Source organism: Artibeus jamaicensis, unplaced genomic scaffold, assembly GCF_021234435.1.
Source record: "Artibeus jamaicensis isolate MK-2021 breed Jamaican fruit bat unplaced genomic scaffold, CSHL_Jam_final contig_797, whole genome shotgun sequence".
Lineage (NCBI taxonomy): Eukaryota > Metazoa > Chordata > Mammalia > Chiroptera > Phyllostomidae > Artibeus > Artibeus jamaicensis.
This window is the reverse complement of record NW_026521977.1, coordinates 26,855,883-26,874,194: the sequence shown is the minus strand read 5'-3', so window position 1 is coordinate 26,874,194 and position 18,312 is coordinate 26,855,883. Positions and strand designations below refer to the sequence as shown.

General features: G+C 57.5%; 1 protein-coding gene across 2 annotated transcripts in view; it reads right to left on the bottom strand.

Annotated features, from left to right (window-relative positions):
• Positions 1–929: 929 nt before the first annotated feature.
• Positions 930–18,312, bottom strand: part of CD82 (CD82 molecule) — a 51,357-nt gene continuing 33,974 nt past the window's right edge. For both annotated transcript variants that reach the window (XM_037166095.2, XM_037166094.2), the window contains 6 exons: positions 15,138–15,262; positions 14,930–15,004; positions 6,179–6,280; positions 3,431–3,637; positions 3,077–3,160; positions 930–1,828 (listed from right to left, as the gene is read on the bottom strand). In XM_037166095.2, the coding sequence (XP_037021990.2) occupies positions 1,751–1,828; positions 3,077–3,160; positions 3,431–3,637; positions 6,179–6,280; positions 14,930–15,004; positions 15,138–15,262 (671 nt within the window). In that variant the 3' untranslated portion in view covers positions 930–1,750. The remainder of the gene's footprint in view (positions 1,829–3,076; positions 3,161–3,430; positions 3,638–6,178; positions 6,281–14,929; positions 15,005–15,137; positions 15,263–18,312) is intronic.

Sequence of the window (18,312 nt, the reverse complement as noted above, 5' to 3'; positions counted from 1 at the left end):
TCAGGGAGGACTGAGAATCTAAAGTAATGAGATTTAGTAAATCACCTCGGAGGGAGGCTAACAATGCAGATTCCTTGTCCCCAGCTCAAACTGCTGCATCAGAATTCCTGAGCCCTGGAATCTGCCTTTTTTACCAGTGTTCCCACGGCAATGAGAGACCACAAGCCTGGGGTTGGGAGGCCCCTGGAGAAACCAGAACAACTCTGGGCTCCTGGGCTGGGGCAGCAGCGCCACCTGGGGGATTCTTCTGGAACACCTCCCTTCTGTAATCGTCCCTGCTGTGCTGCTGTAGGGAGACAAGTCCCTATGTCCCACCCCTTCCTCCTCCTCCAGGGCCTCAGGAAGTGAGAGAGGAGGACACTGGGGAGAGAGAGGAAAAGTGCCTCCTAGGTCAGGCTTCTCCCCCGCCTTCCACTCATAAAGCAGCTGCAAAGCCCGAGAACGTCCTCTGGGCTTCCTCAGCTGGGCATGGGGTGTGCTGGGCTCCCCCTCTGGGACCAGTAAGAGCTTCCTTTAAAGTCTCACACTGCATCTTTGAAGTCTCTGAATTCTGCACACCTTACTCCATCACATTTCTTTAATATGAGAGTGATTCCTTCCTTTGTCAAGAACAGATGCTCCAGTAAGAATCCATTCTCGCCCCAAGACTTCATTGTGTACCTGTACCCAGGGCTCAGGGGCAGGAACCTAGACATACAATCTATACTCGTTTCAATATATAAACCAAACCCCAGCAAGGTCAGCAGCCAGGCAGGCAGACCAGAATGGGGTGTCACACACCCTCAGGCACCAGGCTGGAAAGGGTCCCTGGCCTTGGGGACAGCTGTGAGGTGCCCGCCACTCCTCCCTGCGGACCCAGCCATTCCACTCGCCCCCGCTCTCCCCCCTGGTCCTCCTGCAGCTCGAGAAGCAGCATCCCCAAGTCAGGCTAGGTTGTTACAAATTCTCTTTAATAGTCTTCCAATCTTGAGTATGATTTACAGAGCTGTGCGCGGAGCCCCTTCCCACTCCCCTACAAAGCGCAGCCTCACCCACCCACTCCCCGGGAGGCAAAGGACAAGGGACAGCATCCTTCCCGCCCGGACAGTCCGAGGATGCAGGGCCAGCTCTGTGCCACACCCCGAGGATGCACCCTGATTCCCTAAGCAGCCCGGGGCTGGGCCAGACCCCATTCGGCCAAGCTCATCCGGGTCTTGCTCCCAGGACATGGACGGCCCCGGCGGATCTGAGCTGCCTGGGTGGGGCCGGGCTAGGCCTGGGGAAGGGGTGCTGCCCCCAACAGCAGGTAAAGCCCACCCTCTCCCACAACCTTTCATGAGAACGTGAAAGCCAAAGATCTAAGCCTAATAGTGGAAAAGAAGTTGACCCACGCAGTGGGCAGTCCCCTGACAGCCCAGGGTACCTTATCTACATCCCCCCCATTTTAATACACTTCCCCCATATAATATATACATCCCCAAAGGCAGGTAGAGACCCAGCCCACCTGTGCAGGCATGCTGCAGAGGGTGTGTTCTCTGAGCTGCTCAGAGAACCCTGGTGGGCAGTGAGCGGAGGAGCCACAGAACAGCCGGGCTCAAGGCTGGAGGCGAAAGGCAGGGAGTGGGGTCCAGGCCCCAGAAGGCCCCTCATTGCCAGCCAGCACAGGATGGACAAGGGGCCTCGGCGGTGAGTTGAAGGCAGGCCCGGAGGAGGGAGCCAGGGAGAGCCCCGAGGTCGGCGGACAGGCAGGGAGGTGGGGACGGCAGCTGTCTCAGTACTTGGGGACCTTGCTGTAGTCTTCGGAATGGATGTGCCGGCACAAGCAGATGGACAGGAGCATCCCCAGGAGCTGTGGAGAGAGAGGGCGAGAGTCAGAGGGTGCAGGGCTGCCCAGCCCCCCACAGGTCTCAGAGCCCCTCCCTGCTGTCCAGCTCAGCACACGGGGACCAGGAGGAGCCTCGGCCAGAGGCCCCCACCAGCCTGTGATTCGGGTGCTGCCGGGGCCAGAGACTGCCGTGCTCAGGCCAGCCTTGCCACAATGTGACGGGGTCCAGAATTTGGGGTGTTCGGCATAATAGGCCTGGCTGGGGGAAGGGACACATGGGACAGGGCCATTGAGTTATTTTGCCAGCCAGCTTCATCCCTGATATGCAAAAAATGGTTATTTTGTATATCAATAACAGCAGACTAGTCTTCCAGCCAGAATGGAGCCAGAAGGCATGAATAACTTGGACCCATCATGTAACTGGGAGGCAGCTCCCCCTGGTTGCAGCGTCTGTGTGAGAGCTTGGAGATGGTTCGCTCCATGCCCCGGGGCCACGCCTGCTGGACTCGCTGTGGCAGCCCAGAAAGGCAGAAAAATGCAGGAATGCTGGCAGGTGTAGCCGACTGTGGGAGGAGTCGGAAATGGGGCTGTGGAGGAGGCTCCAGGCTGGGATTTAAACTAAAGGCAGACCACCATGAGGGACGGGGAACAGTGCAAGACCATGCGGGAAGGAAAGGGGCAAAAGGACTCTTGCTGGAGGGCCACAAGGAGGTGCCACAAGGTTCTGGAGTAAGAATTGGAGATGGCCCGGCGACACAGCTGGTGCCAAGGGGGGCCGTGGGAGCCCTGCCCAGCCAAGCACGATGACTGAGAGGAACTGGGAGGAATGAGCTGCGGACTTCTGTTCTTTTCCTCCTGGAGGACGGTACTTCTGACTGGCACGTTCTGGGACTGGCCTGACTGGACAAAGGCGGGAAGTAAGGGCTGTGTGTGTTTGTGGGTGTTTTAAGGGACTTTGGGTTTTTAACAGTGACATTCTGCCATTACCCTAAACCTATATAACTTTTTAATAAAAAGTTACTTTCCTTTTTACCGAACTTTGGCCTTGAGAGCCACCATTCCTAAGGGCAGCGGGCAAAGAACCCACAGTGATGAAAGGACCCCGGGAAAGAGGCTTGTTTCAGTGACAGTGTCTGGGCACCCCCACCCCCATGGGTTCCATTCGGTAATAATGGGGTCTCTAGAAGCTGATGGGCCTCTGCCTCCACCAGGACACCCACAGAGCAGGGACAGCCGGGAGGACAGAGAGGGCTGCGGAGAGGGGCCCCAGACCTCAATGATGGCGATGCCCACACACACGCCCAGGATGACGCCCAGGTTGTCCTGCAGCCACTGCTGCACCTTCTGCATGCAGCCCTGCGGGGGGAGAACACAGCCGCATCAGCCCGGGCCCCCAGCAGGCAGGACCACCAGGAGGGGCCACCGCCTGCCGAGGGCTCTGTGTAGAGAGTTTCTTCAGTAGACAAATTAATATGTAACAGAGGTCCAAGTGGTTCAAAAGCAAGAAGACCAGATGAAGAAAGGAAGGACGGATGGAGCGGGAGCCCAGGGGAGCTGGGGTGGCCAGGGCACCCGAACCCCCGGGGCCCCCGAGCCCAGCCCCCAGCCCTACAGCCCCCTATGTACATCCTTATACACGGGCCAGTCATCGGGATTGTTGCCACTCTGGGTCACGTTGCTGCTGGGATCCTCGCAGAAGCCCTTCCTCACAAGGTGGCTGCTGTTGTTGTCGTCCTTGACCTCGCAGGAGCAGGGATAGGTGACCGTGGTGCGATTCATGAGCTCAGTGTTTTCTGTCCAGTTGTAGGGGCTGGTCCAGCCACAGCACTGGCCCTGGGCCAAGAGGAAACAGGCTGCTCAGGCCCGTGCCCACGCAGGCAGCCGCCGCCCCACCTGGCGGAGGCGGGGCCTCCCTGGAAAGAGGCGCAGATCTGCCACTTGCAGGCCTCCCTGGCCCCAGACACACAGCCAGGAGCTGAGTTTAGGTCTCACTGTGGCTTCCGTGAGCCACGAAGGGTTTAAAGGGGCTTTTAGGAAATATATACCACAAACTACTAAACAGTCAGAAGGAAACATCAGGACCAGCAAAAATATAAAGCAGAACAGGAGGAAAGTTCAAGTTGAAAGGCAGAACACAGGTGTGGGGATGAATTGGAGGACAAATAACCTCTGGTTAAGAGCACAGGGTCTGGAGTCAGGAGTCTGGGTTCAAATCTCAGCTCTGCCACCTACCAGCTGCTCAGCTTTGGTCAAAGTACTGACCTCAGTTTCCTTATCTGCAAAATGGGGTAACAAGGTTTCTGTCCCCCAGGTCCTATGAGTAACAAAATGGGGTAACAAGGTTTCTGTCCCCCAGGTCCTATGAGTAACAAAATGGGGTAACAAGGTTTCTGTCCCCCAGGGCTGTTACAAGGGCCGAACAGATCGGGCAGGTGGAACACCCAGCACAGGTCTGGAGAGCACAGCAATTGCTCGGGAAAGGCTGGTTCCACTTCCAGGGGCTGGGAGTGTGCTGCGGCTGCTATTTGACCCTGAGCTTCCTGCTGCCCAAGTGAAAAAGGAGACACAGTCCATTCCACCTTCGTGGAAGAAAGACTTCTGGGCTCCGTGTGCTAAAAGGGGCCCCCATGGGGCTCAGGAAGGGGACCCTGAGAGTCTTTGATCACATCTGGGCTGCAGTTCCCACAGGACTGGGATCTCAAGGGCTGGGCCTGGGCTGGAAACAGCCTGGTTAGGCAGAGCAGAGTGGGGGCAAGGCTCCTTTCAAACCCTGCCCCTGACCCATGCGTGGGCAAGCTGCTGCCTTTCTCTGAGCTCGTTTCCTCATCTGGAGAATGGGATGGCAACCAGGATACCAGGATCCCTGCGAGGATTGAATGAGCGGCAAGGGAAAGCTGCCCGCCATCGTGCCCAGCACACGGTCAGTTCCCCACCTGCTCCCTATCCATCTCCCTGAGGAGTCTCGGACAAGCAGCCCAGTGACCAGCAGGGGGCGTGCCAAGCACGCTCAGCGTTCTCAGGCTCCAGATTGTGTTTTTTATGTAGCAGTTGCCTGGCTGCCTCCTCTCCTGCAGAGACTGGCACGGAGGAGCCACACCAGCCAGGGCTACAGTCTGCTTTCTCAACCGCGATCCCAAGCAGCATCTGACAGACATCAGAATCCTCTAGAGGACTTGCCAGCTCCAGGAGTCCCCCCAAGCAGCCAACTGCCTCCCACGGTGGGAGGCTCACCTCCCAAGGGACCTGCTTCTCCCCAGGGCTCCTTGAAAGGTGGCACTTGCTCATTCTGGGGCATCGACTCCCTCAAATCTTAGCAAAGTGTTTCAGCAATTGTGGGTCAGACCTAAGGCGTGATGAGAACACCTTGCTGTGTGCACCGAGCCCTCTGTCTGGCACAAGCCCTCCTGCCTGGCCTCAGCTGGTCCTCACTGAAAAATCTGCGAGGCACGTTGGCCAGAAAACATCACCCTACCCTTCTGCCGGCCCAGAAGACAGGTGTGCCGGTGCCTCCTGGACAAAACCCCCCTTCAGTCTCCAGCCAGAGCCAGCAGGTCCTAAGTGACTTGTACCCAGTGTCCCCTCTGCAGGAGGCTGCAGCCCAGAGGAGGCGGGTCCTGGCCAAGGACACACAGCACCTGGGGCCATGAAAAAGGGGGCAGCCGGGACCGGCTCGTTGATGCCGATTTGTAGGTGTGGTGACTGGGTCACCACCAAGGCAGGCTGGGACCCCCACAGACGATCATGCATTCACTCAGCCACTTGTGCATCCTGCCAGTCACCCAGTCCGTATGCTAGTCTGTCGTTCAGCCGTCCACTCTGTCGGCCAGTCAGCCGTCTCCGGGCCCCCACTCCAACTGAGGTGGAGCACGCACACGCTAAAGCGCACAAACCCAGCTTGCCGAGTCTGTACCTCCATGCCGGCAGGACCAGTGCTTGGACTGGGTTTGAAGAGAACGCTCCTTCCCCCCCCCCCCAGGAGGTTTCCACGGGCTCCTCCCTAGAGGTAGTCTCCACCTGGCACACAGTTTCTTAACTTGCAGGGCAGAGCCGCCAACGCTCCCCCACCTGGCTTGAGACCAAAGGGCTGAGACCTGCAACTACCCTGCCCCCAACCCCCAGGCCATTGGTGGAAGCACTTCAGGCCAGGGCACAGCCTCGAAGCCCCAAGCCCCGCGGCCCCTGAGAAGCAGCTGTGGTGGTGGCTGAGATGTCAGGACGGGGAGGGCGCCTCAGGGCCCCGTGCTCCTCAGATACATACTCACACACAAGCTCGAGAACACACCCTGTCAGGCACGTACAGGTACATGGACCCTGGACCCCGATGCACAGACACAAACAGGCCCAGCCTCCCGCTGCCCCACCCCCACCCCCTACCTGCGCCTGCACGTAGTCCCAGCCCTGCTGCAGCCTGTCCTCCTCGCCGTCCTTGTAGTCCTGGATGAGCTTGGCCACGATGCCGCCCACCTCCTGCTTCACCTGCAGAAAGGGGAGCAAGGATCAAGGTCAGATTCTTGAAACCCATGCCCCACCTGTGGTCACATCCACTCAAACTGCCTCTCCCCACCCTAACGGCCTGGCCTGGGGACATGCTCACAGTGTGAGAACACTTCATTGTCCAGCCCAGCCACTTTCCTGACACAGCCCACAGTCTGTTCAGCACTCAGCAGCCGCGTGACCCTTTAAATGTGAACCCTCCCACGCCCTGGCGGAAAGCCTTCCAGTGGCCCACTGTGCCCCCAGGAAGAGTGCCGACACCCTCCCAGTGGCCCGCAGCGCCCTTCCCAGGTCTCGCTTCTTCTCTTCTTGCTTCCCCTGCTTCTGTTACTGTGCTAGGCCCGCCCCCGCCTCGGGGCCTATACACTCGTTTCTTCTGCCTGGAATCTCTTCCCCCCAAAATCAACCCAACTCACCTCTTTACTGCCTTCGGGCCCCCGCTCAAATGCCACTCCTTAGCAAGGCCTTCCTGGCCCGCCCTTCAGAACACCATCCCTTCCCTTTTCCCTCCCCCGCCTCTCCCAGGCCCTCCTTATCCTACAGAGAATATCCTGCATTTTTTTCTTTCTTTGTGCCCCCCCACCTCAGGACATGTTTATTGACTTCAGAGACAGGGGAAAGGAGGGAGAAAAACATCGATGTGTGAGAGACGTTGATGGGTTGCCTCTCACACCGGCCCTGACCAAGGACCAACTATGTGTTCTGCCCTGGAATTGAACCTGTGACCTTTTGGTTTATGGGAAGATGCTCCAAGCAACGGAGCCACACCGGCCAGGGCACGTGCTTTCTTCATGGGATGGTCACTGCGTGCTCATTTGTTCCCAGGACTGGGCAGGTGTGCAGTGTCCACGGTCAGGAATGGGCATCACCACGCACCCTCAAAGTTAACCCTCACACCTGCCCCCCCCCCTCCCGGCCCCACGGAATCCACATCCTGACTGCTGCTCGCCACTGTGCTCAGGCTTTCGGAGGCCTTCCCCGAGGAAGACAGACACGCCCTGCTTTTCACTGACCCCACAGAGAAAACTGATTTACAAATTTACAAATAAGGCAGACAGGGGTGCAGGGATCAGGAGGACTCAGCGCTGAAGCGCTTTCCCCGGGGCCCTGAACACGGGAGCTCGCAGCAGCAGCTTTTCAGGAACTAGTCAGCTATGCAAAGAGAGGTGAACGGAAACCAGCCCAGAGAGCGGAGGACAGGGCCTCTGGTCCTGGTGGGTGGGGCCGGAAGCCAGCCCTGGCCTGGCCCCACTGGGCCTCCCCCGTGGACTTTGCCCAAGGCCCTCCTCCACACACATGCATGCACCGGCCAGTCGTGGAACCCGCAGTGAGGGGCCTGAGAGGGGCGGGGGCGCTGAGGGGATGGCTGCACACCTGCCCCTCAGTTCCTGAGAAAAGGGGAGTACGGAGACGGGACAGGTGCTTCCAGGCAGGGGCTTGCAGAGGCTGGTTCAGAACCCTGCCTGCGGGGCTTCCGCCAGCTCCCCACAGGCAGCGCGAATGCTGGGCTCAGAGCAACCACTTCCTCCAGATGGACCTGGGGAAACGGCCCCCAGGACCTCCCTCTGTCCTTTCCTCTTCATAAAACTCTTCACAGGTTGCTTTTGTTTACTTACCCAGAGCTCTCTACAATTTATAAAGCTTTCCTGTGAGTAACTAATCACAGCACTAGGAGTGGCTGACATTTATCAAATGCTTGCTCTGCACCGGTGCTATGCTAAGTATTTTAATGTTCCCTCACTTTAGTCCTCAGAGCAGACCTATGGTCTAGGTACTGACCTCCTTCCCTCATTTTAGAAATGTAGAAAACAAGGCTCAGAGAGGTTCATTAACTTGCTCAAGGTCACACAGCCAAAAAGTAGAAAAGCTGAGGTTTGGACTCAGGCCCATCTGATTCTAAAACCCGTTTTTACCCGTTCAGCTCTACTGGCATTTTAACCACATGGCTACAGCTTGAAGTAGGTCAGAGCACTTTCAAGAGGAGCCCAGAGAAGCCCATGTCACACGGCTGGGGCTGTCTGCCTGCAGATCTTGGCTCTTTGTCCCCGACCATCCCCACCTCTGCCCCAGTGATTTTTGAGGCAAGAAAAGAAGGGGGTTCCCCAGAAATATTTGCTTGGAAAACCACCCTTCCCACATCCTCCTCACCGGCCTTCCCCTCCGACCCGGCTCTATTTACACCCCAGTGTGGTTGCCACAGCAGCCCCAACTTCCCTGTTTCAGACCCTCCTGAAATAAGAAGGGGTGGAAGCTGTGCTTTCCACTGAGACCTGGTGGTTTCCATGGGAACGCCAGCTCATCCTCCAGCCTCGAATGTGGCTGAGGGCCACAGCTGAGCCGCAGGGACCACAACTGCAGGGGCTGGTTCAGCTTGGAGCTGACGTCTTGGGATCCCAATGCCCACGTGGATGTCGCCCTGACAACCAGGCTGTTCCTGAGACGAGGAGAAGCCGGGACACCCGGTGAGCCGGTGCTCACTGTCTCGCTTCGTCCCTGCAGGGGCTGCTCTGGTTTCTGACCAACCTGCACCTGTTCTCCCTTCTTCTTGAAGTAACAGTTCCTTTCCTTGGGGGTCAGCACCCTCAACCCACCCATGCAGCTGGAAGTCCTGCCCGCATCTCCCTTCCTCCGGGCCATAGACAGGTAAAGGCCCAGGCTGCCACTTGAATGCCTTTCATATCCTGGGAACGGCAAGGGGGTTAGGGGTGAGTCCGCGTCCCGGGGTTACACGCGTGGGTCCTGGGCCCTCTCTGTATGCTAATCTGATAGGAGGAGGGGCTGGACTGCTGGTGGCCACCTTGGGCTCCACTGGAGACAGCCCACCTGAGAAAGAGTCACAGAGGAGAGGAGGCTGAGGATGGAGAGGGGACAGAGTCCTGCTGACCGCCTGCGGGCACCTGCACCCAGCTGGGCCTGCAGCCAGTGGCTGCTTACAGTGGGGTCACTGCTGCAGGCGGTCCAGGGGAGAACTGCACAGTTTACAGCCAAGGGCAAGATGAAAGTGCAGGGCCCTTGTTCAAAAATGACCGAGAATTTCAAAACAGCAGCGGCAGAGCATCACCTGAGCCAAGCGCAGGACCCTTGTAAGAGTGGGACCCTCACTAGGCCTCACGCCCAAGAAGCCAGCCCTGGCCCTGCCAACAGCATCCTCCCATTTCCCAGAAGAGAAAATGGAGGCCACCCAGAGTCAGAACAACTTCCCGAGATCGCACACCTAGCAGGTGGCAGAGATGACTATAAACTGACATGCACAGCCCCAGGACCCCGCGACCTTAACCTCAACAAGCCACTCACTGTATCCACCTGCCGGGGGACCCCACCATCCCCCAGGGCAACTCCCCCCACCTTCCCCTGCCAGTCTGTGCTTTCATTTCACCTTGAAGCGTGACTTTTCACAGAGAGGTTAAATATAAGAATCTAAATATAAGAATCCTTATCATACTTTTCCCCGCTCTGCTTAAATGCTCCCCTTGAGGAGGAACTCAGTACCTCACACAGCAGCCCACTACTGGACGGGACCTGCTGGCACCAGCTCTTCGTTTTCAGTGGAGCCCCAGTGATTTCTGCTATTAGCGTGAGTCCTCACCCCCACCCCACCCCCAGTCCCAGCTGGGGCCAGACAGCACTGGCCAGGTTGCTGTCTCCCAGGACAAATGGCTCAGGTGTCTGTGACCGGCCGCGTCTCCCTTTCCTCTCTCCTTTCTGGGGGAAGTTTCTAGGCCCCTTTGGCCTAGATGGTGTCCAGACTTCTCTCCATCCTCTGCACTCTAACGAGTCAAGTCCCCTTGGAACAAGGTGCCCCAGATGCGATGTAAGGGGCCACGTGTCCCTGTCTTCTCCCCCGGGTTCCCACGGCCACGTTGCCAACGCTCTGAGGCTCCCCCGGTATCCTGATAGGAAACGAGGCCCCTTAGCAGTGGGGAGTGTGGAGGGGTGGCAGGTTTACTCAGTGACCGCCTGAGTCTTTCCTGAAAGTCCGCTGTAACCCAGGCAACCAGACACCCCAGGTTCAGCAGGAGGCCACGTCATGTCCTCCCCTGACTGCCCCCCACCCCGAGTCACCTGGTAAGCTCCTGAGGGCGGGGCCGTCCTGGCACCCAGCAGGCGCTCACAAGCCTTTGTCCCATTTTCTCCCACAATCCCTTTCCAGGACAGGCTGGACGCAGGCTTCTGTCTCCCAACAGGGAAGAGAAAGGCCACCTCTCCTGTACTGACTCTAGCTGCCTTTGAGCCATGGCCTCAGGAAGTTTTCCTCTCGATGAGCAGAGACACCTCACAGACCCGCATTGTCCTCAAGGAACCTGTTTTACTACCTGTACCTTAGGACGCCTGTGCAGTGCCTATTTCTGGTTTCTCAGGTGGGAGAGGGAAGGAGGAGGGAGTCAGAGCTGCCCTGACCCCCCCTCTCTTCGGGGCACACAGACACTGTCATCACCCCTGACCCCCAGCTCCCGCCCAGGCTGTGCAAGCCCTTCCCTCCAAGCCCTTAGCCTCCTTCTGCTGAGCTCCTGACGCAACCGGTCAGAGCCGCAGCAGCCCCACCTGTGTGGGTTGTTGGGGGGAGTGGGTTGCATAATGGACTGCACAAGTGCAGCAAGCCCCGAGCCCAGCACATGGTAGGAAGCACAGTCAGTCCACTTTCTTCCTCCTGACCCGCTCCCACCCTCCCCTGCCTGCATAGAACAAGTCAGAAACCCAGACTGGCAGAACTCAGAATGGCCCTGGAGGTCCAGTGTGACTCAGAGAGGGTGGGGAACTTGTCCAGGGACCCACAGCAATCAGTGGCAGAGCTCACCCTAGAACACGGTGCCCGAGTCCCAGGTCAGCCCTTGGCCCACCGAACGAAAGCTGGATAAACAGGTGAGGAAGAGGCCAGGGGACCTCAGCTTCACACTTCCTGGTTCCCACAGCCCCCACTAGCCCTGGTACGAATACCGACAACAGAGGCAACAGCTGCCACATACTGGGCCCTCTCTGGGCATTAACGAGGTCCGTAACGGTGACAATAGAAATAACCCTTGCAGAGACGCCAGCAAACATCTGCTCCAGGCCAGCACCACTGCTGTGCCCTTCCCACAGGTCAGTGCCCTTCACCCTCACCACGGTGCCAGGGGTGCCCGGGGACCCACATGCTCCTGCACCAAGAAATGTCGCAGTTTTACCAAAGAATCAGGGCCTGTGTCACAGCCCCAAGTCTCCCCCACTCACATTCCCGAGAGACACCTGAACACAGGACACAAGGGCACAAATAGCCTCACTTCCGTTCAGGTCCATTTTGCCACCAAATGAGTTATAAGTGGTTTTGTTTTGTTTTGTTTTGTTTTGTTTTGTTTTGTTTTGTTTTGGCGGGAGGCAGGTCAAAGTGGTTTGGGGTTTCCGAACTGCAGACAAGGAGCAGTGGGCCTGTGTGATCACTGCGGTTGGCACATGAGTCCTGAAGAGGGTGGCGACTTGCCAGGGGTCTCGGTGCAGGGGTTCCAACACAAGCACTTTGATTTCGGAGCCCGGCCCTGACCCCCACTCTGCATTTTATAAACACCTGGCAGTCGGCATTCCTGGGTCGGGGTAGGGGTCAGGCAGGTTTATTCTCCTCCATTTGTAATCCGGGAGCCCACAGCAGCCAGCGGGAGAGGCCACACGCCGGGCCCACAGACCCAGCCCTCCCCACTCCCCTCCGCACCCCATTGCTGCCGTGCAAACAGCAGCTGCTGAAAATGTGGGGCAGGGAAGACAGGTGGCAGCCTGGAGACCATCTCACAGGGAGCCCAGGGCTCTGTCCCTCCCACCTGCCCAGGAGGCCTGGACGAGGCCGGAGGGACGGGCCCGCTGCCTTGCAGCTTCAGGCTCATCCACGCCCCGCCCCCCCAGCTGGGCCTCATCTGCAGGAATAAACACCATCAAGGGCATGTTTAGTCTTCCACTGGGATTCACAATGTGCCGAGAAAGAAAAAATAAATTGTTCATTCCAATTTGGGCAATAGGGTGGCGCCAGAATTTCCACAGAAAAGCCAGAAGACTTTCCTCTGCCTTCCAGAAGAGGAGGTGGGCCAAGGTGAGGGGGCCTGGGACAGGGGAGAGCGAGGGCCCAGGCCTGGGCTGGTGAGTAAGGCACAGAAGGGCACAGGGGTACGAGGGGCAGAGCCTAGACTGGAGTCAGGAGAGGTAACCCTCTGCACAAGCCCTGCCTGGACCTGAGGGACACCTCGGTGCAGCTCTGGTCGTCAGCCAGGCAGAGTGTACCGTCCTGGGGGAGGCAGCGTGGGGAAGAGGGAGCAAGATGGGGGACTTTTGTAGTGTGACTGTGGCCGAAAACCACTTCGCTTTTCTGGGCCTCAGTTTCTTACAGTGGAAAATGCTCGTAAAAGCGAAACGGGTCAAGTCCCGACGTCAACTGCTGGCACGCTATTGGTGTCCACGGACGGGCACCGTCTTTGTTCCTCCGAGATGGGGAAACACGCAGAAGCGGCAAGGTGGACTGCCTGCACCCGCGCAGAGCTGGCCAGCGCTCAGTCACAGCAGCTGGCTCACTGGAGCCCGGTTCCCGTCCACCCCATTAGAATGCACAGCTGGCTGGGTCCCTGAAGCCCCAGGCGCTTGTCCCACAACCCTTTCTCTGGAAAAGGAGTTTCCCTGCCCGAAGCACCTTCTTCCTGTGCAGTAGCCAAGTAAGCTTCCTTTCACCTACTGAAACTGTATTTCCCCTTTTGTTCAGGTTCAAGTTAGCCCTCAGCTACATGAGCACCTTGTCCCGTGGCTTCAGGAATCATGGTCTTCCTCTCTCTCGGTGTGCGTTCTGAGCTTTGTTTTGATTTTAGCCACCCTGTGCCTACATCGGAAGTCAGGTCCAACTCTCCTGGGAACTAGGCTGGGTGTGCGTTGCAAATAAGTACAGCAGATTCAGGTAGGGGCCACAGTGAAAATTTCACCAGCATGAGCTCAAAGGCCAGGCTGCTGGGGCTCACATCTCAGCTCTGCCATTTACCGGCTGTGTGACCTCTGGCTGAGTTGCTCAACCTCTCTGTGCCTCAGCGTCCAAATCTGAAAATGCGGTGCTCACATCCATGACCTGAGAATTTCTATGAATCCAAATACTCAGTCAGCACGTGCACAACATTTAGTTCCAGACCGGTTCTAAGTGCTAGTTGTTGAGGGCGTAATGTTTTCTCAGCTTCCTTCTCGGAGGGATCTGAGGCAATGTGCCCTTCACCACGTGCCCTGACATGGTAAAATGCAGGAGCCCCACCCCCAGCTGCCGGCTCTGCCACCTGCTCAGTGGACAAGAACTGTAGCACTGGAGGAGGGCAGGCCCCCAGGCTCAGCTGGGCCACGGGTGAACACCGACTGGAGTCAGGTGCCTGAGCTTTCACCTGGCCTGCCGTTGACCTGCTGGGACTGGGACTGACCCTCACCTGTAGGACTGGGATTCTCACACATCTTGGGAGAGCATGGTGAGGATCGGCAAAAGAATGAATATAGAGTGGCCAGCACTATACCCAGCCTATGACATGTGCTGAACCCATACAGGGATGGCGGAGGTTATAGTTATTATTATTATTGATGCTGTTTTGCTATTAATCCCTCTGAGCATCTGCTTCCCTGTTCGAGAACATAATGCCTACCCCACAGAGCTGTTGTGAGGGTGAGACAATGTGTATAAACTTTCTAGAAGAGTTCTGTGCACATAGTAGATGTTCCATAAATACCTGTGATCATCACAATGGACTGGCTCACCCAGCGGCCATCCCTGGCTCCTTGTGCCTTTGTCTTCAGAGTCTAAAAGCTAGATACTTTCTCAGCCACCAATAAAGCCAGGGGTGCCTTTGTAACCCAACCTGGGGGACTTTTGTAGGGGGATTACTCTTCTGATAAAAGAAATGGCCATGGCTGGCACTGCCCCATTCCCCTTCTTCTGGCCACAGCAGCACAAGATGGTGCTGTGGCAGCCACCTTGGGACCATGAGGTGAGAGGTATAATGTAGAGAAACCATTACGATGAGAATGCTGAAGAGACAACCAGAACCACGGTCTCTGAGCTTCCAAACTTGACTTCTGATTATGTTCACAAGTGTCCTTAGATTTTAAGCCACAGTAAGTCTAATGTTCTTCTATTCCTCAAAGCTGAGCACCTTCGCTGTGACAGAGCACTAATGTTCTTACTGACAGTTCCTTCCCAGGGCCTCCTCTGTGGGTGCCTGGCGTGGGTGGAATACTTGCCCAGGGGCCTCAACCATAACAAGAGCAAAACAAAGATTCACTGAGTTCTTACTATGCCAAGCACTGTGCTGTGTTGCACTAACATAATCTCACTGAACCCTAGCAGCAACCCAAAGGGTTCAATGTCATTACTGTCCCCAGTTTACAGAGGGTGAAACAGGCAGAGAGAGGCAAGCAACTTGCACACAGCAGCCACACGGCTAGCAAGTGGGGTGGAGCGGCATCCAAGCCCCAGAGAGACTCTGCCCACAGATACTGCCTTCCCTTCTACCAGCCCCCCATTTAACCACAGAGAGGTGTCTTGGACCTGCTGGGTCTGTCTGTGACAACTGAGGCTTCCTGTCTATCCCCCACCCCCGGGCCAGTCCCCGACATGGCTGGTCCAATGCAGGTTGGGGACGGGGAGGGGGCGCTTACCTTGCCCATGTTGAAGTAGAAGAGGACACCAGCAGTCACCTGGGCGACGAGGATCAGGAGGAGGAAGACAAAGTACTGGGAACACAGAGCAGGCAAAGTCAGCTGGGAGACCCCCACCAGGTCCCACTCCCCTCAAGGGCTCCCCACCCAGTCTGGGCCAGGGCGGGGCTCAGGGGCCCAGGCCAGCAGTGGTGAAGGGCCGACTTACCAGCCCCAGCAGGCAGCGGACCTCGTTCACGGCGCCGATGCAGCCCAGCAAGCCTATGAGCATGGTGAGGGCCCCCACGCCGATGAAGACGTAGGCCCCCACACTGAACAAGCTGGAGGAGGTCTCTGGGGGAACAGAAAGAAGGGTGTTCGACCCAGCCTGGCTGGCTCCCACTCATGAAGTACAAAACCAGGGGCAGGGCCTCCTTGGAGCTGGGGTGCTGGGTCAGCACCCTCCACCCCTCAGCAAGGAACCTGCTTCTCACCTTCTTTGGAAGCTGCCTGGATGTGCCTCCCTCAATCTATGCTAGACCTCATCCCTGCTTTGCTCGATCTCCTGGGCACTGACCAGGATCGGGAAGACTGCATTGGACTAGCTTATCCAGCTCGTGGCCGCGGCCCTACCAGAAAGTGGGTTCCAGAAGGGCAGGGACTTGGGTTCGCCCCTGCCGAACCCCCCGCCCCCACCTAGCAGTGTCTGGCGCAGCAAAATGATGCATGAACAGCTACTGAATTAGCGAGCCGCAGGCCTGCCTGCCTCCTCGTCCACACGATCCACGCCAGCCTCTCTTGCCCACGCAATGTGCCTCGGGGGCTTCCCACACACTGTCTCCAACTCTGACGTAACTCGCTGAGTTACAGCCATTTCACAGATGAGGAAACTGAAGCTCAGAGAGGTATACTGCATAGGCCGGAGCTGGGATTGGGAAATAGGCAGACCTCCAATGCCACGCTCTTTCCTCTAATGCACAGGGCCATGTCCTGGCCTGGCGTTACCAGGTGCCAGACAGTGTGGCAGCTGCTGGGGATACAGAAGTCAGACTGATGAGCTCCTCACACCAAGGAGTTGACGTCACGTGGGGTGGGGACTAAAAGTAAACTACACAACCTCCTGGTTGCGTAAAAGGCCGTGAAGGTGTTGAGGCCGGCTCATGTAGAGAACCGTTAAAGCAGGGAGTGGGCTGGGGTGTTGGGAAGGCTGGTCTGGGCAGGTGGCATTTGAGCTGAGATGAGAAAGGAGAGGTCAGTCAGGTGAAGACCCGAGGGAAAAGCATTCCAGGCCGTGGGAACAGCAGGGGAAAAGACCTGAGGAAGAAGCAGGCTTGATGTCTGTGAAGAATGGAGAGAAGGTGAGAATGAACAGACCAGTGTGACCGAGTAGTGTGACAGGTGATACGCTCGAGGTACAAAGGAGGGGACTGATGGCAAGAGACCCTCTGCAGGGCCCACCCCGGTGGGGGTGGATTGGAGGCTCTGTCAGGGCACTTGGCCAGCAATTCTCCAGAAGTCCAACAGGACACACGGGGCAGAGCTCAGAGCCACCTCCGGCCTGTCGGCCTGGGCACACTCTACACCGAGGCTGAGACTCACCAGGAGGGCCAGGGCTGGGGGCTGCGGGCTCACAGTGCCTCCCAAACTCCTGGGAGGCAGCCCCAGAGGGAGACCCTCAGAGGCTGGAGAACAGCCTGGAGCACACCGGCGATGGGGGCAGCTTCTAGGGACGAATATTCTTGGCCTTATCACAAGGAAACCACCCAGACCCTGCATTTTCAGTGTGTTTCTGCAGTGACCTGGGTGCAGTCACGGCTGGCAGAAATGACTGTCAGCAGGAAGAGTGACCGCCTGCTGCCTGGGGGCCGGGAGAGGCCACTGAGGGGGCATTAGCATCCTTAAAGTCTAACTACAAAGCTAGAGTGTGGGTGGAGCAGGGCCTGACCCAGCTGCACTTTCTGGTAGCAGACGGAATGTTCTGGAGCTCAGGAAGAGCCCTGGCCCGCCCACCACTCTCAGGGTGCAGGGGTAGGGCTGCCTCTGCCCTGCCCCTCACAGCAGCCCCCAGGAATCCCGGCAGAGCCCCGATACGTGAGGGTGGGGCTTCCTTTTCATTCCAGGCCCTCACTGCCCTGGCTCTCAGCAATCAGCATGGGCAGCAGGAGCCACCAAATTTTACTTTTCCTGAACTTCCTGGGTGTGAGTTCCGACAGCCCTTCCGGGGACAACAGCTGCAACAAAGGGGCTGGCACCGCCTGGAAACCCGCCGCACGCCAGCTCTGGCCGGGCCCTTGACCCGGACCATCCACCAGCAGCCCCAAGGGTGGGGATTCACACCCGATTTGTCTGTAGGGGGCCCGAGGCCGCCGAGGTGGCCAGCAGGCAAGGCCCGGGGCTGAACCCCCGGCCCCTTCCCCTGGGAGGCTAGCCAAGCTGCCGGGCCTGGTTTTTCAGAACATTCTGTGGATGCTAGGCCCTGTCCTTCGCCAGGGGTCAGGCCAGCCCCAGTCTGAGCAACTGACTTAGGAAGGGACCTGAGGACATTCCAGGGTGACCTGTCCGCTATGCAGCAGAAACATCTCAATCCTATTGGGTCAAGCAGGCCCTAGTGAGGGGAGAGAGTGGCCCAAAGCGAAAGGGACTGCGGACCACGACGACGTGCCAGTCCCGCTCCCAGCTGCTGCTGGCAGCCCCTGAGCCAGGCAGGCCCTTCCCAGCCTCTGTTTCTTTCTCTGAAAAGGATCAAAGTCCTACTTCTTAAAGACATCATAAGGATTAGATGGTATTATAAATGTTACTATTTAACAACTTTAATAATTATAATAGTTATTATAAACATCATTATTTAACAGTCACTATGTAGAGTTTGCTATTCACTAAGAGTTATTCTAAACTCTTCTTGGATAATAACTCATTTCATTGCTCACAATAACCTCATGAGGCGCATCCTCTCCTTGCCACTTTGCAGACAGAGAGGTGCAGAGAGGTGAAGGAGCTGGCTCGGGATCACGGAGCTGATAGGCCGCAGAGCCAGGATTCGAACCAAGAGAGTCTGCACCCAGCATCTGCACTCTGAACCGCTGTGCTTGCGTCTGCTGGTCCTGCGAACCCGCGGTGCGCCACAGAGCCACAGAGCCCTGCAGTGCGGGGGCTCAGGAACCCCGCCCCCTGGTTCACGCCCCAGCTCCCCACCTGCTGGCTGTGTGCCCTCTGATGAGCTACTTCCCCTTCCTGTGCTTCGGTTTTCTCCACTGTAAAACATGGAGCCCTGGTCGGTGTGGCTGTATTGGTTGGAGCACTGTCCTGGAAACCGACAGTTCGTGGTTTCGATGCCCATTCAGGACCTGTGCCTGTGTTGCAGGTTCAGTCCCAGTTAGGGCACTTGAGAGAAGCAACCCATCGAT